Source organism: Spea bombifrons, chromosome 8 (assembly GCF_027358695.1).
Source record: "Spea bombifrons isolate aSpeBom1 chromosome 8, aSpeBom1.2.pri, whole genome shotgun sequence".
Classification (NCBI taxonomy): Eukaryota; Metazoa; Chordata; class Amphibia; order Anura; family Pelobatidae; genus Spea; species Spea bombifrons.
In genome coordinates this window covers 17,296,842-17,323,991 of record NC_071094.1, presented here as the reverse complement: position 1 = coordinate 17,323,991, position 27,150 = coordinate 17,296,842, and the positions used below count along the sequence as shown (strand labels likewise).

Below are 27,150 nucleotides of genomic sequence, written 5' to 3'. Positions count from 1 at the left end.
AAAATCCTACAGAAACACTCCAAGATCTTGTGGAAGAACAGTGGAAGGTGTTATAGTTGCAAAGGGGGGACCAACTACATGTTAATGTCTATGTATTTAGAATGCAATGTCATTAAAGTCCATGTGTGTGTGTAATGTTCAGATGTCCCAATACTTTTGTCTAATTCACATATATATATATATTATATTATATATATATATTATGGACATGCTTAAAGCGTTTCACACACAAGTGCTTACTCAGAAGTCAGATTTTTGCTCCCTGTTCTGGCATCAATTGACCTATTTGAGAAAGGGAAGTGCCACTTATCTTTTTGATTTGTGTAAACAGAAGGGTATGAATCCAACCCTTAGATTTAACAGAGCACTTACTGCCTTCTGTCTGATTTTATATTAAGATTTTATCGTGTACATTTTCATGAATGAGCCAGTTCCGGTATACTGTACATGACCATGGCCAATTATGGTTACATAAGAATATGGTTAAAAAAGCCTTAACTTTTTTGCATTGATGATATGAGTTGATCTTGCTGACTTGTATATGGCTGCTATTCAACTTGCGCGCGGCTGCTATTCAATTTGCATCTATGCAAGTTAAATTCACACTGATTTGCAAGCTGAGCTGAGAAGTACTGCAGTGCATACACAGGTAGCATACTTAAGAATGTAGGATTCAATATAATCAGGGAGGGTGGAGGAGGAAAATGAACCGGGAGTCATTCTCCAACCGTTGTACCACCATCGCTTCTAATACTTGTACAGTACCAAAGTAAAACAGTATAAGTACACCGTACCTGAATATAGTGCTCATTGCCCTTAAAACCCCAGTAAAAACCCTGTTGTTGTTGTTTTAATGCTCTATTTCTGGATTATTTAAATATTTATTTTTTTAGGGTATTGACTAAAAAGAGGAAAGACATTTGTGAAATGATTTACCAGTAGATGGTGCCAGAGAAAAAGAAAACAGTACCTATTCTGTATTTGTCAGCGTTACATTGTAATCATTGTGCTAGGAACCATAGTGGGCAACATTTTTGGCTGTCTTTAAAGCTGTGAATTCGGAGCAATTCTGAGGCAAAGGGGGTGATTTATGTTAGTGTCTTTCTTGATGGTATTGTAACTCAGACCCAAATGTATGATGTTTGTGTTTTATGCCCTCCTTCCTCCCAAATAACTTAATATGGCAAATAACTTTGCCCCAAATTTATTCCAGCTTTGCATTGAAAAATATTTCACCATATCTGCAATATCTAAGTAAGAAATCATGTAGCAAACTGCATGTAGCAAACAGTTTTTTGATGCGCAGTTTGTGTCGCCCGACGCCTGGGACATGCAGTTTCGACACCGGGCGGGTGTTTTTATTCTGTCTTCATTTACCCTTGCTGCGGGTAAGCACTAAGCAGCAGGGTTAGGATCCAGATCCCCTGCAGCGCTGCGGGGGACCAGGATCCTTCTCTCCGGCAGCCGTAGATGTCTGCGCGATGACCTCCTCTGCTGGAACTACGGTTATGTCATGCCGGTGCACCACCATAGGCGAAAGTTCCGGCAGTGGTGGTCATCGCGCACACGTCCACGGCTGCCGGAGAGAAGAAGGTTGCCTACGCGTGTCGCGCAGACGTTCACCGGCCGGCCCCGCTAGACACCAGGGAGTCTGGGGGTGCATTGGTCTATGCAGCGATGTGCATAGACAACCTCTGCTGCCGGCACTTCAGCCGATGCGTCTCTATCGCTGAAGTGCCGGCAGCAGAGGTTGTTTGACCGCATCGCAAAGACGTCCACCGGCCGGCCCCACTAGACACCTGGGGGTGCATTGGGAAGTCGGGGGTTGGCACTTATAGGAAGCACAGTGGGATATCAGGGGGGGCAGAGTGGCATTTCTAGGGGGCTTAAAGCATATCTCAGGTGTCACAGTGGCATATCTGGGGGCATAAAGCATATCTGGGGGCAGAGGGGCATATGTGGGGGCAGAGGGGCATAGCAGGTTGTAGAGGGGCATATCTGTAAGTAAGGTGCATTATGTATTAAGAAGTGGGGGCCTTACAAAAAAAATAGTTTTCTGTCTGTATATAACATATGCTGATAAACTGATAAATGCCAAAAATGTTAAAATACATGTATTCCTGTTCATTCATTAGACAAAATACTGTTTTACCATTCCACTAATGTGTATCTTTAAATATATTTTTTTCTTTAATATAGCACCAAACTTTTGTTTGAAGAAGTAGTTTTTATTGGTACAGGAGATGATTTCCAAAGACGCAGTAAAGGACAGGCATATCACAAGAAATGTAGGATATACATACAAACTGAGCAGCCCATATTGACATAATACAGAAGCTCAAAAACAGCGAATTCAAGAGATCAGACGACAGGAGCGATAATGCCATCCGCAGCCCGTAACGTATAACAGAAGGCCGACTGTATGTAAAAGTTGGCGGATAAAATAGCACCAAACCTTAAGGGTGGGGCCTATATTCGGGTGTGGCCTATATTCGAGCCAATACGGTAATAAGCTTGCTGTTATATATAGTATATAAATTTATCAGAAAAGCCAGCTCATGTACTGTTGGAGGAAGGGTTTAAGAATGGCACCGTGAAAATACAACAAACAAGTCCAGGTGATATCTTTATTGGCTGGGTAGAGTTGGAGTGCAAGCTTTCAAGACTAAGGTTTCTTCTTCAGAACATGCCAACCCTCAGACATGTTATGAGGGCTAGCAGGGCAGTCCAGTTTCACAGTACAATCATAAATGTAAGAGCAGGATGCATTTTAACCCCAAAGGGGACCACAAGAAAAGTGCCTGTTTATCTCCCTAACACACATATGGACACATAGGTACATCCAAAAAAGTTGTGCCAAGATGCCCCTTAGGATGTAACTGTATGTCCTGACTTTTTTGCAGGTCACGATGATGCCCTTGCCACTGTATAGGAGTTTAGATTTTCTAATGACAACCAGCATCACTGGCTTCTTGCTGAACAATTGCTTGGAATGGCTGTTGGTGCAAGCACTGTTACATCATTTTAATAGGAATACTCGACTGCACGATTGAGTATTCCACCAGGTGTCAATGCAGACACCTGCCAGAAGGACTTCGGAGGCGATCAGCAGTGCAAGGCTATGACAATGTGATCAGTACAAGGAAGATCGGAGGAAAGAGAGTCATAAACAAAGTTTCTCCCTCTTCTATTAAATGTAAATAAAATACAAAAACATTAATTAGAAATACAAAATAAATAAAATCTATGAATAAACAATATAGCCAACTTGGTGATGTCACCGTGGCATCACTGGCATCCATAATATATAGTCTCTAGCTAAATTATACTGAGAACAGCGCAAAAAAATGAAATAAAAAATATTTTACAAAAATTACATTAAAAAAATGTGCCTTGCCATCCTATTGCTCTAGCCTTCCAAATTTAAAAATTATAAACCACCCCTTTAATAACACAAAACCCCTAAGCCAGTCATATTAAAAATAGTATCTATTATAAATATGTAAGGAATGTATGTGGCTCTCTAGAAGAAAACAAAATATTTATATGGCATATTACTGATGTTGCCAAACATAAATTTGGTTATTGTTCAGCAGCGGCACCTACTGTATAGAGGTAATCCTAAGTACAATTGCAAAACATGTTTTTAAGTATAGGTTTTTACATATTCACACTGATTATTATTATTATTATTTATTGTTTTATATAGCGCCATCAAATTCCGTAGCGCTGTACAATGGGTAGACAGAACATAACAAGTAGTATGTAACATAACAAAATAACAGAGACAACAGGTGAGGAGGGCTCTGCTCAAACGAGCTTACAGTTTATTATTATTAATAATTATTATGTCTTGTGTGTTTCTAGGATGTTATTGACCTGAAAAAGGGTTTCTGATTTGCGTGGGTACATCCAGGGGAGGGCTGGCAGCCTAAGGCCTGGGGGGCAAGTCAAGTGAAGTGGCTCCGCCCCCTCGCACTCACCTTTCACCCCTCACACTGCTCCCATCACTATGCGGCCATAAGACTGCTGGAAAACTTATCTAAATGGCCGCTGGGTGCTGATGCCACCGGCCGGAGCTACTTTAATTATTTAATAAATAAATAAAGTATTAAAGTAGCGCCGGCCGGCAGCATCAGCACCCAGCGGCCGTTTAGATTCGATTTCCAACAATCTGATGGCCGCATAGTGATGGGAGCAGCGTGAGGGGTGAAAGGTGAGTGCGAGGGGGCGGAGCTTTCACCCCTCACGCTGCTCCCATCACTTGGCGGCCGCTGGGTGCTGATGCCGCCGGCCGGCGCTGCTTTAATACTATTTTTTTTTTCATTTAATAGCCGATCTGGCTTGCCATATTACATTTTAAAAAAAAGTATTAAAGTAGCGCCGGCCGGCGGCATCAGCACCCAGCGGCCGTTTAGATTAGATTTCGGGCGGCCTGGGGGGCAATTGCCCCCCGGCCCAGCCCGCCCCTGGGTACATCAAACACAGAAAAAGAGAACCTTGAGTAAACCATCCTATGGAGAAAAAAAACTTTTGGGTTGTTGACATATAGCTTGGTGAATCTGCAATTGTCTTCCTTACTAGGACTCTGTCAGCAGCGGTATCCTGTAGAACCTATGAAAAGTAGCTCATTATTATCTTCCTTGCTTACATTGGGGGTACTGTGCTGTGTGGGTCCTCAAAGTATAGGGAGCATCAGAATATGGCTTCATGTGCCATTGTTATCTACCTAGATGACCCACACTGCACAAGGAACATTACAACCTGGAATTAAAATGGATTTTTATTTGGATTTCATGTAATGTACATACACAAAATTGTCAAAATCGGTGAGGAAAAAAAAAAAAAATTCTAAAAGATTCTGGTGCAAACAATTACAAGTCACATAATTAGTTAAATAAAGTCAACCTGTGTGCAAAGTGTCACGTGATCTGTCACATGATTTTATACCCCTGCTCTGAAAGGCCCCATAATCTGCAACACCACTAAGCAAGGGGCACCACCAGCAGCAGAGGTCTGGATCGCACAGACCACCACTAGCTGTCCCACTAGATACCAGGGAGTCTGAACACGGGTTACAAGTACTGGTAAGTTGGGGGTTAGAGTGGCATAGGGGGTTAAGAGTGGCATGGGGGCAGGGTTCAATGGTTTTCTGGATGATTATATCATCTAATTTAGTATTAAAAAAAATAAAATAAAATATGGTAAAAAAATGAGAAAACGTTTATTCTTTTATTTGAAAACTCTTTTTCTCATCTACAACAGCTAATGGAAAAACCTGCAAAAGATTAAAAATGTTGTTATGAGTTTAAAAGTAGCCAATGTTTTTAGTTATAGGGCAATAACTAAATTGAAATTGCTATTTCAAAAGTTTTTTTAATCTAGTCATATTGCCCCCATGTCTTATGTAGGACATCTTTAAACCCTATATTTCTGACAACTAGACACTCCTGGGTATTTGGAACACTAGAATGTTAACTCTTTCCACGCACTAATTCTACCACCAGTCATTGTCAAAACTTGTGGTAGTATTTTTTCCATTTCCAGGTGTAGCCTTAGAGGTGTGCAACCTGTGATCTATGCCTGCTATGTGGATCAATGAATACTAATGTGCATTTTTCACTTGATCACACTTTGGTAGCTTTCTGTTTGTCTGTTTTTTAAACATTGACTTTGTTGATCTGTGATGAATCAATGTTCATATTCTTGTGCATTCTGATTGACCAACCATTCATAGTTTCTTCTTACTGGCCCTTATATATTTAAGCTAGCCTTTTCTAATGTACAGTATATTTATGAGACACATTTTACGGTTACTTGGTGTAAAAAATAGACAAGCTTGGATCAATGGACCAGCACATATAATTAAAAAGTGAGAAGTGACTGGCTGACAGGCCTCTCCAGTGGCCCCAGTGATGGAGGGTTCTATCACAGAGATGTTAATATGCTGATGTGATATTGGGAGTTATGCTGTACCATCGTACCGTCTGTTTCTGGTTAGTATATAGTGATGGGAGTAAGGATGTATCACCATCAATGTTTTGCACAGTATATAGTGATAGGAGATATGCCTTACCACCGCCTGTGTCTGTCTTGCTATAATAATAAGAGATACAATGTAATATAATGGGGGACACAATTTTCTATTCTTGCCTCAGACTCAAAAAGAGCTAGCTACGGCTCACCAGCTTCTTTAAAGTCAGAGCGCTGGTACGATATATAGCACTGTACTAAAGGACTAATCCAAAGAATAATCATAGGCCAAGCAAAGGTCGAAAATCAAGATCAGGCGAAGGTACAAAAGGGCAAAAACAGAGCCCAAAGCCAGAGGTCAAAACCAAAACGTATAAAGCAATAAACAACAGTAATGTAGGGGCAAGAAGTGCAATGTTCCAGCAAGGGAGCCTGGCAGCAACCCTGGACATAAAGGCCCTAAGTTAGCTGATGTGTCACAGATGTGACAGAAATGTGACTCATACTTGTGAGGGACATGGAGAGGACAAGAATCCCAGAGACCACTGAGCCTCCAGTCGCGAAACAAGTAAGTGCATGGTCTGCCGCGCTCAGGGTCAAGCACCATGGTTCCTGGTGCTGAGACAGTGATGGCATCTCAAAAGAAAATCCTTCTTCATTCCAAGGCAGTCAGACACACCCTGGGTCAGCAGTACCTTATCCACTTTTACTTGTGATAACCCTGTATTTCATATCAAATGGACATTTTAATGGACATGCAACGGTGCAGAGTATTTTGGTCTGAGTCAGCCATAAATACGAGGTAGGTGACAGTATGACGCCCTTTATTTGTGCAATCCCTGACACTGATTCCTCAGGGGAGTATAGTGAAGAGAACAATGAATTGATCACCTCTGCTTTCATCTTATCTTTCCTCACCAGTATGCCTTCTTGTCAGGAACCGGGTCCATACAGACGACTGTAATGACCCAGAGCGCCCAAAGATTGTGTTGAGGAGTTACGGTGCAGTAGCGGAGTTGGACAGGGCCTGGTGCAGGGCGACAGCACTCTCCCGGTGGGCATCTAGGGTTGTGCTGCCACATACCAGCGCCCTGACATAGCAGCGGATGATGACAGAACAGAGAAGAACTTCCTGGAGAGAGATATCCTGCAAGCACCCTGGAGCAGGCATGAGGCATAGCACTGGAATCATGTGCAGGATGCTGCAGGCTGGGAGTAGGGAAGCTAAGCAGAGTATATAGCAGAAACATAACAAGCAAGGGACAGGGAGACCAAGCAAGAAACATAACCAGACAAGATATACATAATACAGGGCACAACAGGGAACAAGACTCAAGATCCGTCATGAACAGGTTACTCCTCTACCGGGGATTCAGGACAGGACACCCCTCTACCGGGGATTCAAGAGTACTCCAATATACGGTGAGCCACGGCATAAAGTGGGTATAAGGCATTTCTGGAGGCAGAGTGGCATATAGGGGTCAGTGATCAGTGATTACTCTTAGAGCCATGTTACAGCACGGGGCTCAGGGCTGATCCCCATACTTGTGTGGGATCCAAAAATACCCTGGTGGCATTAAGCATACATTTCACTCATCCTTCAGCATACTTAGGTAAGTTCCAGACCTTATAGAAAATAAAATAAAATATTTTACAGTAAGGGGTACGTTTAGCCCCTAGAATGTAAATCCAGCCTTGATCATTAATAGCATTAAGCGAAAGTAGCACTGATGTTTATCAGATGACAGCACTTTACCAAAAGTATATTTAGTGCTAGAATCCTGGCACCTCAACCCCATGGAGTTTACACGCAGACAGATGACCTACGGTACACGACAGGCCTGCTCCTATAGAAAATCTCTGCAGTGAATCTGTCACACATTTGTGATACATCATTGTTTAGCTGTTACTTTTGTACTGTGCGTTTAAGCAAATCAGTTGTGTTAGAGAGGTATGCAGTTTGGTGTTTATTTTCATAAATTACGACTGCCAACACATATCTAGGCTCACTGCATTACAAAGTGTATTTAAAATGAAGCATTACAAACATCATTCATACTTAAATAAATGTAGTAAGGTATAGGCTGATTAAGGTCTAAGTCTTTATATTAAGAAAAACGGGCAGCCTAAATGGGCCGAATGGTTCATAACTGCGTCAAAGTCTACGTTCCATGGTATTACGGAATCCCTAAACTTTTCTCACAAATAATAATTTAATCATGTAATGTTTTGTCCTATACATAGTGCTTTGCTGGGGTAACTTTGTGACACAAAATCAGGCACCAACAGATGCTGCCCTGTAAACTAAAAATGTTTCTTAAAGGTTTGTGTTACTTTTATGTGACTAAACCTTTTGTTGAAGAATAAAATGACAGATCGGCTAAAGTTTATTTAACACACTGTAGGGTGCAATTAACGTTTTGTCTTAGTGGAACAGCACCTTTAATAAAATATAAAAATGACCGTTAAGGCTCATGACAAAAAGCTAAGCTTTGTAGTTCAGTCTCTGTTGTGAATGGGGTTTACTTGGAATAGAATCTTCTTCTATATCTCTGTAAAAAGCACAAACCAGATGAAAACAGAAGCGTCTTCTGATATATACCAGAATCACATATGTGCATTAATTTAACATCCAAAACATCAACACAGTTTTATTGTTTAACATAAACAGTACCATTGCAACACTCCTATTTAAGGATACACACTGCAGGAAACAAGTATCATATACAATACTGAAAAACGGCTATATTTATATAGTGGAATGAGGTGTACATGAGAATTTACAGAACAGATGTAAAAATACAAATGTTTATGGGGTGGTGTTATGGTGCAGGCAGATTGAGAAAGACTATAGGTAGGAAACTGTCTAGTCAAATAATCATGGGATGTTTAGTCATAATTTACAGACTAGCCCTTGTTTGGTCCATTAACTTATAACAAAGGTTCTGAAAGTTTGCTCTTATGTATCCCAGTGCAGCGCATGTATTCATGAATGCTCAAAAACAACAAATGGGAATCAGTCCATGCTGACCTAAAATCAGTGTTAGTGAAAAGGCTGCCTGTGGAACAGATAACATGCACTGTTTAGTATAGCTGAGGACAAACATGAACAAACTCTGGGGTTTATTCACTACCTTGGAGGAGAGCTAGAGAGCTGAAACTTTCAACCTTTCAATATCACTACACATTTTAAAGAAACAATCCCAGTTAAACAATATATGCAATCTACCAACTGATATTTGGGAGCTGAAAGCAAAAGTTAGTGGCTCCCTGTGAAGCACATCTGTTCATTCATCGGTATTAAATTGCCTTAGCTTCTCTCCAACTCACCTACTCTCTCCTGACACACTGACCTCCTAGAAATGTAACTATAAATATACTGGACACACCTTGACTTGTCTGTCACAAGTCCCACAGTTTAACATTAGTGCATGATTGCAATTTTAAAGGCTTAAAACCAGATTTTATTTTACAAGCATTTCATTTGTGTAGATTCTGTGTTATAATATCATTTCCTTCATGGGTGCCTGTAAATGCATCAAAGTCCAGACTAATATCTTGGCTGTTCCTTTCATGGGCATTGTCAAAGCTGTTTTTACCGTGCAGTTGTTTCAGATGTTTCCGCAGAACAGGTTTATGTGCAAAGACCATGTCACAGTAGTTGCATTTGTGAGGCTTATCCCCGCTGTGTAAGTTAAGATGGTCCTGCAGGGAACACTTTTGTGAAAATGTTTTCCCACATATCTTGCACTGGAAGGGTTTGATACCTGCATGAACACGCATGTGCCTATGGAGGTTACCCTTCTGTGTAAATGTTTTGCCACACAGCAGGCACATAAATAGTTTGTGCATTTTTAAATGGTTGGCATAGTTTTCCAAATGCCTAAAAACACGGGTGCACTTGGGGCACTGGTGATGCCACTGTAGGGTTTTGTCCAAGATCCTGTTATGAGACCCAAACAGTTCCCTTGCTGATGGTCCCATGTTATCACTACTGTTATCAGACATAGTGTAGCTGTGCAGAGGGTTGCCATCTGTCTCCCCAGCTCTGTTTTCCACGGTGGAGTTAATTAGAGAGTGTTGTGGCTCCAGCGAGTGTAATGCTGTTTGTTCAGGAGACGTAAACGGGCTCTGGCAGATTTTGGTTTTATCACTGGATACATCACCAATAGACTCAATTTTAACAATCTGGATATCATCATTATCCATGCTGTCTTCAGATTGGTGGCCAGGTGGTGAATCTGGATGCAAGTTTCCCTCAGCATCTTCGTCTTGTTCTATGGTGTGCTGTACTTTATTTCTCTCCACTTCATTTCTCTCTGCAGCCTGTCTGGGTTTGATGAATTTCCACAGAGCCTGTGTGCACCTCTCCACCACATGACTCATCTGCAAGAAGCTAGCAGCAGTCAGGTAATTGACAAGTTCCATCTCTGGGAACTCAAGGACTCCAGTGTAACATGAAAGGAGCAACTGTTTGCCAGCTTGCGAATTCTGCAAAATCGAAATGTGTACCTCCTGGGAATCACTGAGCAAGAACTGATCTCTCAGGTAAGGTGAGCCGGCAGCAAACACCACCCTGTGTCCTGGCACATCCACATCATCTATGTGCACCGTTACATCACAAAATTTATTTTGCTGGCGCAGGACATTCATTCTGTCTAGCATACGGTCACCATGATTGTCCAATCTGAAGTGGAGGATACCAGATCTGTCACACATCTTTTATTGTAATAAATAAGGGTTTTCTTCTACCATGCCTGTAAAGCCTGATGGCACCTGAAGAGAAAAAAAAATATTTTGTAAAACCAAAAGAACCACTTATATTCACTTATAGAATAACCCAGTTTTGCCACCTGTGTCACTCTGGCATTTGCAGTGGTACATTCATACTGCCAATTTACTTATGTCCCGCATGTTATATGGCATCACCTATCCAATATAGTCAACTAAATTGATGCAACTGTGTTAAATATGTTTTGTTGTGCTAATGTCTATGTGTAAATAGCTGCATTACAAAACAACTGCATTTTTAACAACTCTTTGTACTATCGACTTGTACTTCTCGTTATATTAATTTTCCCTTCACCCCTCAGAGCCAGACCTTATCCCTCATCACTCCAATAAAAACCATAACATTTTCTCGGTTGTTCCGCTGTTCCATTCCTCCCTTCACTCTGTACTGGTCTCTGTTATGATTCCCATCTTCTCATTTCCCTTTGACACGGTTCTGTGCTTTCCTCTCCCATGTCGCCGTCGCGCCGGAAGTGACACATCCAGAAGCCGTTCCAGACAGAGTGTTAGACGCGAGAGGCGAAGGACGGCTTATGCATCTGTTTTAGTTGCCAATATTAGTTTACCGAGACTGTACTTTATATAGAAAACGCATTTAGGTGACTGTGGTGAAAATACAGGATTCCTGATTGTTATTTAAAAGCTGTCTGTACAGCGGATGCTGTGTCTCCGCAATCAGATACCGAATGATTGCAAAGACCACGGATTTTACCAAACTAATTGTAGCGATAACATTGTGTTTTTTTGTGTAGTATTTATGGTTTGTAGAAGAAGTGTCACTAAAACACTGAATAGCGGAGTACAAAATGTGAGAAAAAGGGACAGTCCTTATTGTCTTTGAGGTAGTAACAGAAACTGCTATATTACTTGGTGTCAGACTGCTCATGCGCAGGCTTTTGGGGGCTTTACTCATATGTACCAGACAGGGAGGTTGAGGGAACTGGTTAAATGTCTGTGTCTTTCACAATAATGGCATCTTAGCATTCAGTTGTGCCAAATGGATTCTGCCAGCTAAGGTTCCTTTAGCTGAACAAAGAGAATCAGCAAGGGAAATACTGATGCCTGAACATCCTCCCTTTATTTAACCCCTGTAATGGACTTAATATGTAGAATTGCTATAAGAACCTCTGACCGACCAGGTCACATGTATCCACAGCGCAACATTTGGTAATTTTGTCCAAGTACTGGTAGTTAACAACACACAAGGATTCATTAATCATGTAAAATAACCTCAAATGCCATTGCGCACCCCCCCCCCCAATAAGTACTTCTATTTTACTTGTATTAGCCCTCCTGGGAATCATACCTTGACAGAATTAGGTGTTTGGCAGTTTGTACTTAAGCAGCGGTTGGGGACACAACACAATAAAAGCTCCCACACCCCTAAAAATGCAGTTCTTCACACATGCAGATTGCATGCACAGCCCATGTAGTGACTCTACACAATAGTCACACAACTTTATGTAGAGGATAAACCTGCCCAATAGTGTACCAACCTTTTTGCACTTCTGATGCACCATCTTAAAGAGCTATGGGCCCTGGAACAATTTTACAGGAAGGGCCCCTTCTCTGGTTTTCCTGTCCTTTCCTCCCTCTTTGGCAATTTCTTTTGTCCTATCTCTAATTTTTTCCACTTCGCTTCTGACAAGGGTCCTGTGATGTCTGGCAATCATCCTCCCTCACTGAAACTACCGGCCAAGAGGTGATGTTCTTTCCTTGTGTGAAGTGTCAGTGAGGGATGATCGTTACTGTACGTCGTGGGACACAAACAGATTGTGCTTCGTGGGACAGGTGAGAAGTATGGACCCATTGGAGTGCCAAGGCCCTGGAGCAATTGCTCCATGTGCTCCACGTGCTTCCATCAATCTCATCATCCTAATGTAATATAGTAGCTGGTGAACATGCCAATTGAGAACTGCAGTAAGAAAAAAATTAAAGGACAAAAGATATGGAGGATCTTTCAGATCCTTGGAATAGTAAATTAAAAAAAAAACGCAACAGACACTCCAGTGTACACTTTAGCCAAAACATGGCTGTCATCATGGCACATGCAATCAGAGCATAAAAACATTACTTTTTATGTGCTATGTTTTTAATGTATCTTTATCATTCTGATAGGAGATGCAGATTCACAAATGTTCACCGGTACATTTTTTTTTTGTTAAAAATTATTATTTGTTTTATTTGGTGCAATCGTTTTTTTTGGGGGGTGGGCATTTGTGATGGCTCAATGTCTGATTGTTTCCTCTCGCCATGTGAAAAAGCACTCCAAAAGTAGCCAGGGTAAAGACCAGATCCCTGTTTTCTTCTAGGACTGCACTCCCAACATAGGGATACGTAGTCCCTGGCGGAAGCCTGAGGAGGGCCTCACTGAAGGAGGGGTTCAGTGAAGTCTTCCAGCTGCACTGAAGTGTAGTCAGTGAGATACCATATAAAAATAACAAAAAATGCGCCTGTGAAAATATGATAGTTTAGTGCCATACCTACCCCAGCCCATCTATTGGTGGGGCTGTATAGGTCGTTGGACTGTGCCTTTATGGCATGCTTAAATAATCTGCCTGTTCAAGCATAGCTTGCAAATTGTGTGTCAGACTGTCAGCCACTATCAAGTCTGTAAATTATTAACTTCTGCAAGAAGTCAGCCTTTTCACTGTTGAGCTATTTGATGTTACTGGGAAATAAAGTGAAAAATCACAGTATGGTATTGCACATCTCTCAGACTAGTATTCTAAAATTCAGAGCTAGCCATACATACATAATAAAAATATCAGAAAAACACGGGTAAGTCTGTGTGCACATATCTTATCAGTCTTATTTTTAATCACTTTATATCTTTAATAATCTAAAAGATTATATTTGCTTAAAGCTGCACCCTAGGTATAGGTACATCTTTCATCAGAGTTAAAAATATTTATTCAGTTTCATTGATCAGTGACAGAATCCTATAGTCAAGACAATAAAGTAATTTGTAGCTGTTATTTTTGTTATTATTTACATATTTTTGTAATGGCATTTTAACCCCTTCGTGACAGCGGATGATTATATTTTTTGTACCCTTCGTTTTAACATTTCTGTGGTGCTTGTGTTTAGCTGTAATTTTATTCTTTCCCGTTTACTGAACCAACACACGTTATATATTGTATTTTTCAGGACAAGATGGACTTTCTTTAGATGTCATTGCTTTGATTGTATCATATCATTTACTATAAAAAAAAAAAGTATAAAATATGGTGAAACATTTAGAAAAAAATGGCTTTTTCTAACTTTTACTTGAAAAATCTTTTACTCATCTATAAAAGCCAATGAAAAAAACTGCTAAATAGATTTTGCTGTTTTTGTATGCACACATTTTACCACCAGCATTTTTTCAAAGTTTGCAGTAATATTTTTCTGTGTGTTTTTCCCCACACACATACACACATGCAGTACCTGTATTCAACCTGGAAGTGGAGCCAGATTCTCTTTTCAACTCCATTGTTTTTTTTTTTTAAAGGACGCTGGGGTACCCTGGGGTGGGAGACGCCCCGGGCAGGGGCCAGAAATGGCCCCTGATGCCAATCGCAGGGTTGCTGAATGCCTTGACGTCGAAGCATTACAGCAACACCGTTTGGGTACAGAAACCGAACATAGATCACTCTCTGCATCCGTTTGAAGTCATGACGGTCCTGGTGCGTCAATTGTCGTTAACCCTTTGTTTTCAGGTGACGTGCCCGGACCGTCAATTGTCATTAAAGGGTTAAAAAAAATATATTTTATTTTAAGCTTTTTTTGTGTGTGTTTTGCTATTAGATTGCAATGAAACGGAAGTTGCATACTGGGGTCTGAAAAGTTATGGAACTAGGCTTGGGTATCCGAAACTGAATGCACAGAGAGCAAATTAGTTTATAGATTTATGTCATGTGATATAAGATATTTCGCTGCAACATAAGGTTACAGAAAATCATCTAGATATATTAAGGCAAGGAATATTTGTTGAAGCTGGTCCATAGAGCAAATAGCAAGCACGGTACTGTTTGTCAAATTATCAACGCCATCAGTATTACAAAGAATTTATATTCTCAGCATTCTCAAATTCTTCCACTTCACTGGATTCATCCACAATCTTTCCATCAACTAGAGTTTGTGTGACAATTTTTACAATCTTCTTGGTTCTGACATCCGGTTCTGTAGAAAAGAATAACATTGTTTAGACGCTTATATGAGCCGGAATTATTAACATGGGAGTTTGTGGGATAGCTCAACATTTCAACTCCTTGATCCAACTCTATGGTAAGCTAACTCAACTATTCTCACAAGGGCAGCCCACTGAGGTCAGAATTTAATAATGCTTTCTGATACAAATCACTTGATAAGCTCAACTACAATTTCTCACAAAATTCCCAGGGTAATGAATACACTCAGTAATCAAACGTATAGCAAATATAGCCCCCATTCCACCCAATTGCAGCTGTTAATGGCGTTGGTGTATATTCTACTCAGTCCTTCCCAAACTCTGCTCATTTGGACCTAACTCCGGTCATTTCCCACTAATTTTTATTTTATGCCAGTACCTCTTCTAAAACCCGGCACTGACTGGGCCTCTTTTCAGGTAGGGGCCTGGAGCTGCAGCTCCATCAGCCCCTAGATTAATCCGGCCATTTGCAGTGCCCGTTTAGATTTAGGGCGGCCTGGCAGTTGCCCCCCGGCTCAGCCCGCCCCTGGTGTCTAGGCCACCTGGAGTGCATAAAGTAAAAACGTCAGATTTATGTGTGCCATTGTCATGGTGTAATCTATTACAAGCATCTGCATCTATCAGTTTAATAATTTGGTGCCAAAAGTATTTTTAAAGTCTTAATTGATGTGAGAGCTGAACTAAATTAATAATACTTACGCCTTGGTTGAGGTGCAATGATATTGTCCCTGTAACAAAACAAAAATATATCCTAAGTTGCTGTCAATATAAGCCATAACATATATTCAGGATCTAATATGGTGTAATTCCACTTTTACTAAACTTTCTGGGAATTTAATAGCCTGCAATAATAATATCACAATCTACAACGCTTTATTGTGCACTTTAGTGAACATGGTGCTTCTTAAAGTCTTGAGTCAGCTGCTTCCCAATAATATACTAAACCACTGGGTTGGCTGCACAAATGGCAATAAAGGTATTAATGGGCAATTGCTAGGTGCACTGATGACCAGTTTAGGCCTGCATCCTCTTATGCTGTAGTTCACAAACAATAAAATAATCTGTTTGCACTCTCAAAGCTTTTGAAGTAAGCAGCTGAAGTGTACAGCTGGGCATCTTCCCTTTGCAGACATGCTCGTAACAGCTTGCCATTCATGCATAATCATTCATTCATCACATTTTCTGTTTTATTAAGGACAGAGAACGACAGGAAGTCTTACATTCCTTTAACATACATTTCATTAGCTTTACTTGTTTATCATATTTACTGAAGAGGACAGCAAGGGAATGTTGTCATGTATGTGTGGACAGAGCGATTACTTATCACACAGACCTGTGACATTCTCTGGGTAAAATGTGTTTTAATTTAATTTTAATATGAAATAACCAAGACCCAGCTCCTGTCACCAAGGCAGCATTGAGTACTTACTCATATTCCCCTTCTAGAAGACGTCGATACTCCTTAATTTCAGCCTCTAGAGTCTCTTTGATCTTTAGGAGAGCTTCATATTCTAGCTTATTGTTCTGTCCTGTGCTCACAATCTCTGATATTTCTTGTTCCAGTTGAGTGACACAGCTCTGCAGCCTATCCAGCTCATTCTTGTACCTAACTTCAGTGTTTTCAAGATCTTGTCTTAGAGAATTTACCTGCACAAAGGCAAAATAAAAGCATTTTGCTCACAAATACTGGGTGCGTACTGGTCTTCTCCGTATTTTTTTTCTGTATTTGTTTGTAATTCTCCAACATATTTTGTACATCTGTACAATACAGACCACTGTATTATGTACTTACAAATATAATATAAATAATCACTCCATATAAAAGAAACATATCAACAGATTTTAGAATTACGTGGTCCTTTCCTTTAAGAGGTACACATCTGGCAATGGCATTTACATGTCACATTTTTTTCACCTGGTTGTTCATTGATTCCAGATCCAACTGCAGTGCCTGTAATGAGCTCCGTTTCTCACGTAGCTCCACCTGAACTCTTTGAGCTTCTTGATCTTCCCTTTGCAATTGCAGTGTAACAGACTCATACTAAAATATCAGACACAATATGATTTAATTTTATGAATACAAAAGAGACACAAAATCTTATACAATAAGAAACCCAGATATGAACATTGAAGCTGAGATAAGTAGCTATAGTTTTATTTACCAAGATACAAAATAACAAAATAATGCATAACAAAATCAATTTCTAGCATATCAGAATTGAGAACTCATATAAAGAGGATGAGGCTCCTTGCCTGCCTGCCAAGCCCCCTTATGTCTAAGTCACCCTGTGCTCATTGGGGGGCACAAGGTGACCGGAAAACCCCGTCTGGTCTGCCCTAACCAGACTCCCATGCACCTGACCGGGACCTAGCCGCAAATCGATGGAACTGTGCGGTGGCTAGTGCGGGCTGTCTGGTAGTGATGGGATTATACTCCTGATCTAATTATGTTTGGGTGTATAAATATAAACTTATTTCCTGTTTTGCACCTCCACATTAGGTCTGTCTGATGACTGGGGTGGGCTGCTAAGACAACTTATTGTCATTTTCCAAGAGACATTATAGTTTGCTTCTTAAAGAGATGAGGAAAACCTGGTTAAAAAAAGATCTCATGGGCAACACATGGGTCTAATTACTTATAACATAATTGCTAATGATGTAATAATATCTTGCTGGTCTTATATATACCTACAAATTATTTAATGTACTTGATATTGAAATCTATAGATGTAATAATCTTTGTTCTACCCGATGTTGTTTAACCCCTTAAGGACAATGGGCGGTCCCTAAACCCATTGAAAACAATGCATTTTGAGCCCGTACATGTACGGGCTTTGTCATTAAGGGGTTAAGATGATTACATTAATTTATTACCACTTGATTTAGGCTATTTTTTTTAAATTGTACATATATCTAATTCAATATTGGTTCTGTTGTATATGGGGAATCATTCTTACATAAAAATAATTTTCTTTTTTAAAACAAAATGTAAATATTTGGTTAATGCTCACACGAAGATACACCGACAGTCTAAAATGGTTTAATATGAGACAAGGGATTGTCAGATATTGTATGATAGAAAACATATATTCCATATATTCTGTATTCTACATGAACACAAAATGGAGTCAGAGCCATTTTATTTTACTTAATAATGTAGTGATTATTTCTTTTTGTCCTTGTTCCCTCTATAATTGAGAACAAAGAAGTATTCATGTATAATGATGTTTCAGTGTATATATGATACAATTAATGTTATTTTCCATGAGAAAGTTAAGGAGTAGACACTGCATATCTTTAGAAATGTAACTTGGAATGGGGGATACATGGGAAGACTACCAAGACCTGAGTTACTATCTAGGAAGTAACATTTGGCGCTTAGGGTGACCAAGGATAAATTCCAAACACATATGTAATGGTTTTAAGTTAATTCTTAGACCAGAGCGTCTCTCACAGGTAAATTAAGAAATTACAACGGTGTAAATATGAGTAGAAATTCTAATTATAATGGGTAAAACCTATGATAATAAGCCCTGTTTTTAAAAGCTTAGGTCTTTAATAATTAAAAAAAAAAACGGACCTTAAAAACGCACCCTGAAATGGACAGACCCTGACGGACTTATTCACCAAATTGACCCCAGCGAATTGGAATCTTAAGATTCTGGCACCATATTTTACTCTTAGAGTTACTTTGAGTTCTAACCTATATAACTGGTAGAAAGTTATATTCTTTCCTACTTAATTTCTTGCCAATGAACCTGGATTAATTTCTACAAGGATCGGTGGGACAACAGCAACAAGTGGTGGTAATTATAATTGTTTTATTATTCTGAATAGAGATGAATTTTGTCTTCTTCGTATAGAATTCCCTGTTTCTGGGAAGTAGTATATTGCATTATTGTATATGACGGCTTGTGATACTGCAGCTTATAACCCGTGATAATAACAATAATGAAAAGGTATTTTTACCTATAGATGAAGTTTGACATTATTTTCATCTATTAGGAACTTCACTAATACTCTTAGACACAATTAAATTATTTTTAATTTGTTATATTAGTTGAACTAATATTAGAGATAGTGATATCTTTATTACTGCCCTGATTATTATCAATTTTTGGTTGCTGAGTGGGATGGAAATTAATTGTGTGTTAGACTCATAAAGTAGTAACTCATATTGATAACTATCGATAATATACTGTATTTGGATATACTGTAATTTGACATGTTTTAAGAATCTTCTGTTTTATATTATGCACTGTGTGACTCATATATATATTTTATAAATTGTATTTACAATAAATAATATTTTTGATTGACTATCGTGGCAAGATCTATCTAATTTGAATTATAATTTTCGGCGATCTAAAAGAATTTAGGATCGGAGATAAAATATAGGGTATCTCCTTAAATTAGTATTGTGGATGTGGTACTACAATATTTGGTAGCGTCGTTATTTTGCGTATGTGATAAAATATTGGTTTTGCCTATTTTGTCTCATTAATATCCCTAACATGATACTGATTATGCACTCTTAATATTTTCAATTACTAATTAAGATTTTATTTTATAATAACTTTAAAGTTTGGTTTAAAATTTAAGTGCTATCACCCATCTTGCAACTTATAATCGTTAGAATTTTGCACTACCCCACATTGGTTAATGGAAATTGCAATAATTTAACACAACAGGATAGAAGCTAAAGGTTTTTTTTCTCCTACTCTGGGCTAATAAAGTTGACAAATATAATATATAAAGATAAAGATATACACAAGGATATGGTAAAATAGGATTTATTTTATACAAGTTTTTTTTTTTTTTTGAGTTGATAAAGAGGACAAATTAATGTCAATACATTATAATGCTTACATAAGGATATATAGTCACTCCTAAATGGTTTAATACAAATACATAATGATTGTGCACTACACTATGATGGGTAATGTGAAATGTAATAACCAATAATAATTTTTTTCTCCTCTCTTTCTGGTAATGACCCTCGAATGATATAATCCTCTTTGGCCACACCTCCAATATATATCCCAGATGGTTCAGGGATTTTTTCTCTTCCCAGAGAGGTTGGCTTGCAGCCCCCTCCTGGTTGAGGGGTTTAGAATGTATGTTATATGTTAAATGTTTTTTTGCTTTTTCTTTTCTTTTCTCTATTTTTGCTCTGTGGACTCTTCTTCTTGACCTGTCGGACCAGGATCTTGGGGCCGAACGTTTCGGCAGGATACATTGCAAGGGTATAGTAGACTCCATTAACACTCAGGGGTTGAATTCACCTTACAAGAGATCTTTCTTATATGATCTCTTAGTAAAAGGAAATGTAGACATCGCATTTATTCAGGAATCCCATTGGAAACAACACCAAAATCCACAATGGAAATATCGTAGGTACCCTCATATTTATTCATCATCCCCACCAGACAAAAAGAAGAGAGGAGTGGCAATTCCTTTTTCATGAAACAGATCAGGAGGGAAGACAGATTATTCTTGTGTGCAGGATTAATGATATCCTGTACACACTAATGGTTCTCTATGCCCCCTCAGACCATTTGATTAAATGACTCAATGGAGAGTTTAGAAAAGATAGCCAAAGGCCTAATCACCATGGAAGGAGATCTAAATTTCATCCAGGATTTTGACATAGATTGTAAATTCCTAAAGAAAATGGGGAAATGTGCTAAAAGACTAAGAGCTAGAGCAGAAGCCTTTTCGGCACATCTATTTAAACATAATATCTATGATGTTTGGAGGTCACAGCACCCATGTTTATGTCTAGGAATGTATTGTTTGTAGACGTCTAAGTCTATTTCAAGTAGATCTCAAATGGAAAAGATATCGGTTATTGGTGATTGCTGCAGCTGACACTTAGAATATGCAACATTGTTTATGTTTACATTTTTTTTTAACAACTTACCTTTTCAGCCGCTTGTCCTATAATCTGATTTTTTGTTTAATTTATTATAGTATGTATGTTTTAAAAATTAATAAATTATTTCCAAACAAAAAAAAGTTGTTGTACCTGAGACTGGAATAATGCATCTGCTTCCTCTTTATTTCTTTTTATTATGTCTTCATATTGCAAGCGGATGTCAGATAAGATAGAATTAAGGTCTGGAGCCTGAGCAGCATCAACCTTGACATCCAATTTTCCCCTGGCAAGCAATTCTTTAAGAGCTGCAACTTCCTGTAATACAAACCATACTTGTCAAGCAAATATTGACATATATACCCCTTTTCAGTATATGTTAGCTGAGTTTTTTTGATGCTGGGCTTGTGAATCACAACAGTATCATTGTTCTGCTGTTATGCGTCCTTGGAATATTGTGGGTGTTTTTTTTTAAATGATATGGTGAAATTGGTTGCCTGGTTAATTATTGCAAGCCCTTTAAACAGTTGTTGAAGGTTACATATTAATGGTACCTGTTTATGGTCGCTCTGTATAGTCATCAGCTCCTTCTGGAGGCTCTCTAGTTGCGTTTTCAAGCTAAAGACAATGGACTCGTGGTTTTCCTTAGTGTTTTGTAAAGCATTCATATCTCTTTCCACAAACCGAAGTAGAGCAGATTCGTTGCTCCATCTATTAACGTAAAAAAAAAAATTCTTATTCAACTGGCACATTAGAAATTCTACAGAAACGTATCACACAGATTGAGGAATATTTTCTTGACTATTAATGCTTTCATTGTTAAAAGCAAATTGAAGACAATTTAAAATTGTACAATACTGTTGTTTTACTTAGAACAAACCTTTTTAAAATTGAACACAGGTCCCTACACGTTTGGCATGCACAGCAATTTTAAGATGTAACAAAGAACCAACGTAGATAATAGTAAGACCAGTCATTTATTCAGAAAAAGCGGTGATGTTCAGTATAACATAATCTCTCATTTATGCAAACTGATTGTTTTAAGACAAGTCATTCAGTAATTTTACAAAGACACTTAGACTTCATGCTTGTACGTCTAAATTGTCACAGAAACACTTGGTGTCTCTAGAGCGGGTAGTATACTGGCCAATAGGGTTGCGATCATCATTGTACATCCATTGTCCTTCTTTTGAACACTGCTTACTTAAATATCTTGTGGGGAAACAGCATAGTTACGTCCTTCTCTGATTGTTACTTTTGTTTCCTTTAAGTTGTGAGACTATATTTCAGACTTCCTATATGTAGCTGATACTCACTTCACCTGGAAGTCATCAGCAGCTAGTCTGGTGTTATCAATTTCAAGCATGAGCCTGGTGTTCTCCAAGGTAGCACTTGCAATCTGGAAAATCAGTGGAGAAAATGTTATGAAAACAGACAGCATTCTGCATCTTGCACCGATAATGGTAATATGACCAGTAAAAAAAAATCGTATTAAATTATGCTAATTATGACTGTGATTTGGCATCCACTGGCCCTTTGGTCAACATGAGTTTGGCATCCCCTTGAGTACTGGCTATGTAAGGAAGCCGAGGGCTAAACATTTCCTGACCTGATTTAAGATATTTATTACTCTGCGAAATGAGAGAGCATTAGTCAGCTGATTGTTTTCAACAATTGCCATTGGAGGAATAATTAATTCTTTGCTTGGGGTTGGGTACTTCAGTTGAGGAAGAGAATCAGGATGCAGATGGTGGGCCACCTTATATTATACCTATTTGGAGCACCTGGGGGTCATGGAACATAAATGGGGTTTTATTTGGGATCATGATAAATGTAAATGTGAGTTTTGTTTTGTAATAGTCCTGTTTCTCCTAACATAGAAATACACAATTATTCTGGCAGATATGTATGTGTTAAAACCTATTTTTATGTGAGGAATTCTTTACTTTGTATTAAAAAAAAGCAGTAGACTTATACAAAACTTAAACAAAAAGCAGGAGAATGCTCTATAATAAGAAACACATTTTTGTTCTTATGCCATGAACTGACAGTTATTTTAGACTATTTTAACAGTCCATCATTTGACTTCTAATAATATACTTATGCTTCTGTAAATATAGATAAAATCGTTTCTAGACTATTTTGTGTTTATATTCTCACCTTGGAAACTTTTTCCTTTTACATGTACAATGAAAGGTATTTCTGGTAAATATTTGCAGCCAGACCCTGTGCATTGTACTAATATTAGTTTTCCGGGACTTTTCATTCTTATATAATGGTGAGACCATTCACATTTACTCAATAGTATCATATTCTGATAACAGTATGCAGAAACTGTCTATAAATATAGAATAATTGACATAAAGTGATTTAATGAATTTTTCAAGTCTGCAAACTAATGTGAAATTTATGTTAGCTGTCCCAACAGGTTACAGGGGTGGACTATGGCAGTTGTCAAGTAGAACAACTAATCCTGATAAAGTATACTTTAAAATAGTACCTTCTAGACATGACCTTCAGAAAAAAATATCATATATAGTAGATATAAAAACATATGAATAATGCCTGATGCATATGTCTCAATATACCATACATAATCGGGCATAGTGTTGAGTATTCTGCTTGTAAGGATTATTACTGATTATTAATTTAGGCCTGGTTAACAGGTTTTAGTTGTATTCTTACCTGATTTCTGAGAGTGCTGATGGCAGTGTATTGCACACTATGATCACTCTTCACACCTGTTTCCTCTGACAGCTTCTCCCGTATCTGTTTCTCTAGATGCTCATTTGATTTTTCCAAAGCACAAACCGTCTCCAAGTAGTTGGCCAGTCTATGGTTTAGATTCTGCATCAGCTCCTTCTCATTAGATCCATTAGGCATTGCTGTAAATATGGGGGTTGCAACTGAGGGTCTTGGTTTTCCACAGTAAGAAAGACTTGCTTTGGACAATTTGAGGTTTGAGGACCCCCCACAGATGGATCTAACAGAAGCCATGGGAATAATCTGCATATAAAAGAACAGATGAAATGGACCAATGATTTGTAGACACATTTAAAATCAAGCACTCTATCACACTGATTTATATCATTTGTAACAATTATATAACATCTCTGTCCTGCCACTGATTCTTCTTGGTATATAACTCAGCAACCTGTCAACTTTTTGTGATTCTTTATTGCATTCCCTGGGTACCTATAAGTACCGGTACTCAGAAATAATTACTCCCAAGTCTCTCTTTTCTATTGTCAATGACAGAACAGTGTACCCAATGCTATATTATGCCTTGGAATTTTTGGGTCTCAAGTTCATTATTTTACAATTATTAACATACTGCAAACAAACTGCAGATGCCACACTCTCAATTCTTCTTGTAATTTACTTAAATCACTTGCTGTTTGACTTGGAATGTCTACCCTTTGTATAATTTGCAAAAAGACATACCTTATAACTGTATTATAAAGTATGACTCCCAATGTAGATACCTGGGATATATCTCTTTAATATAAACCATACACATAAGTGACCACACTATTATAAAAACAACAAATACATAAAACATATTATCAACAAATACAGAATGTATGAGTAGATGAAATAAATCATGTTTTAAATATAGTATAGTATAAATGGCTTATGACACATGGCATATAAAATGAAAAAGTTACCCAAAGGCAAATATAGAGTATACAACCCAAAGTATAGGGCATATAAATCACCTAAATAAAAAAAATATATAAACAGTATATACCCCCAATAATAATTGTGGGAACTCTAAATAATGCCCACAAAGATAAAATAAATTCCACTGTTTGGGTTTGGATATTAAAATATGGATAAGCCAGTTTGTTGAGCGACAGATAGTTGTAGTTAATAGAGTATAGTCAGATAAAGATCTTGTTACAAGTGGGGTACCTCAGGTATCTACATTGGGTGTGATCGCTGTTAGCAATTATATATTTGTGAATTTTTTTTTGTCCGATTTTGGTGTGTTAACCACACTTTTATTAAACGTAAGTATCACACCAAAATTGGACAGAAACATTTGATCTCACTATTAATATATATATGATTGCTAACAGCAATCACACTCCTATCATGCCCAGACAACCAGTACATGCTAGAACCTGGGCATGATAGGACTGTGAATGCTGTTAACAATTATATATATATATATATATATATATATATATATATATATATATATATATATATATATATATATATATATTGTTATTGATTTTTTGGTATAATTTTTGTGTGTTACTTTTATTAAAAGTGTACTAAGCCAGACACTGAAGTAGTAGGCCTACACCACATCAATGTTTGGCTTAGTATATAGTGATAGGGGTTCTGCTGCATTATTGTCAATGTGTGCCTCAGTATATAGTGATAGGTGTTATGCTGTACCCCTGTCAATGTTTGCCTCAGTATATAATGATAGTTATGCTCTACCAAAGTCAATGTTTGCCTCAGTATACAATAACAGTAATCCTATACCACTCTCAATGTTTGCCTCAGTATATGATAGCAGTTATGTTGTACCCCAGTCAACGTGTGCCTCAGTATATAGTGATAGGTGTTATGCTGTACCACCGTCAATGTCTGCCTTAGTATATAATAACAGTTATCCTGTACCCCTGTCAATGTTTGCGTAGCGATAGAAGCTATGCAGTTTTAAAGTATGTGTGCCACATACAGGATCTGCCAGGTGCCAAATACTCTAGGTACGCCCCTGATCTTAACATATACTGTACAGCCTGGAAGAAAGACGGGATATGATAGAAACATTGTAACACGTAAAAGCCATCAACATGATAAAGGAGGAGAGTTTATTTAAAATAAGAAATACTTATACCACAACAACAGGGCATAGTTTTAAATTAGAGGGGCTAATGTTTAAAACTGTCAGAAAGTATTAGGTAGATGATTGAATTGAATATGGACACGTAATGTATGTATAAGAGAAATTATTTTGCCTAATATCATTTATAAATTGCAACACATACCCTAATAGTTGCATTTCTATGATACTAATTCTGTTTTCTTCTTCGTCTAGCATTGAAACATTCACGATGCACAAAAGATGCCACTACATTATAAATCTGTGATCAGTATTCTGTTTTGCATTAATTACCAAGGAAACACACATAGTAACAATACATCTTTTATTTCTTCCCTTCTATTCGTCCTTCTCTTTTGTGGTGTAAATATATAAATGCTATACATGATGGCACTATGAATAATAATACCGTATATGTGAATATAATGGGCATATTTATAAATTATGATATTTTATTAAATATCTTCTGGTAAGTAAAAAGTCCTTGGTAAACACATAGAAAACAGAGGGGGAGCATATTTAATGCTGTACTCACGTGGAATTCTACAACTAAATTTTAACCAGGGACAATATGTTCAAGGCCGATGTACAGTACAATTCAGTGGGTGAGGAGACCTTTTAAGAGAATCTCACTGATTTAACCATTCAGGGTTGACCAAGCTCTTTCTGAATCAGATAGCTCACTAGGGTTGGACTTTTATAATGCATAGTGAAATCAAGGAATTTAAACCACAAATATCATGCAAACTATCCTGTCAGCTATATCCCTCTCTTGTATGATTGTGTGCTAGTTTAGTTATGAAAAGGGATAGGGTACGCAAAGAGAAATGGTGCCCACGGGTTTAATGCAGCAATACGTATAAATTAATAGTTACTCAGATGGACAGGGTATACACAAACAGTCAATTGTTTTGGATGGAGTGACCTCCACAACAACTAATACATGGGAAACACCTTATTTCAGTGAATTGCAAATTTCTTCATCTCCTGATCCATTTGGCAGTTACACTTCCTTACACAAATTACATCACAGTTCTGATGATCGCCACAGCATAAAGTCGATAAAACACAAAAAAACTTATCTCCAGTATCTCCATAGCCCATATACTTAATCCTATATATCTTATTAATGCATGTTTTTTTGTTGTTGCTTGATTACGATATAAACCGTTACCCTATGTAACAATGTAAAATGAAAGCATTTTATTTAGCACGTAAAAGAAGAGCTACTGTACCTTTTTGTATGCTGATCCTCACCACGCTGATTGGTAATGTATACAGTTTTTCCAGATTTACTTTATATAACACAGGAATGAGGGAGGTCTCACAAAAATTGCTTAAGTAATTTACAGTAATCTGTAATGTCAAAATGCTTTTTCAGTGAGGTCCTAACTTGGCAAAAGGGTGACTAGGGCTGTATTCACACCTACATTGTTGGTTGAGAAATGGGAGGGGGTAACATATGGAGTATCTGAGGCTTGCACAGTGCAAGGTTTA

The 27,150-nt window shown here is 38.1% G+C and overlaps 2 protein-coding genes across 2 annotated transcripts; both read right to left on the bottom strand.

Moving 5' to 3' along the window:
• Positions 1-9,000: 9,000 nt before the first annotated feature.
• ZBTB26 (zinc finger and BTB domain containing 26) lies at positions 9,001-11,247 on the bottom strand. Its single transcript, XM_053472752.1, has 2 exons — positions 11,075-11,247; positions 9,001-10,749 (listed from the first exon to the last, which is right to left on the bottom strand). Exon 2 carries the CDS (start codon positions 10,690-10,692, stop codon positions 9,454-9,456), a length of 1,239 nt encoding a protein of 412 aa, XP_053328727.1. The 5' UTR covers positions 10,693-10,749; positions 11,075-11,247; the 3' UTR covers positions 9,001-9,453.
• A 3,424-nt stretch (positions 11,248-14,671) lies between these two features.
• Positions 14,672-26,916, bottom strand: LOC128502815 (keratin, type I cytoskeletal 18-B-like). The gene is made up of 9 exons (XM_053472753.1): positions 26,889-26,916; positions 23,496-23,816; positions 22,127-22,209; positions 21,365-21,521; positions 20,964-21,128; positions 16,851-16,976; positions 16,365-16,582; positions 15,635-15,663; positions 14,672-14,928 (listed from the first exon to the last, which is right to left on the bottom strand). The coding sequence occupies exons 2-9, from the start codon at positions 23,805-23,807 to the stop codon at positions 14,804-14,806; spliced, it is 1,215 nt and encodes a 404-aa protein (XP_053328728.1). The 5' UTR covers positions 23,808-23,816; positions 26,889-26,916; the 3' UTR covers positions 14,672-14,803.
• Positions 26,917-27,150: the final 234 nt, after the last annotated feature.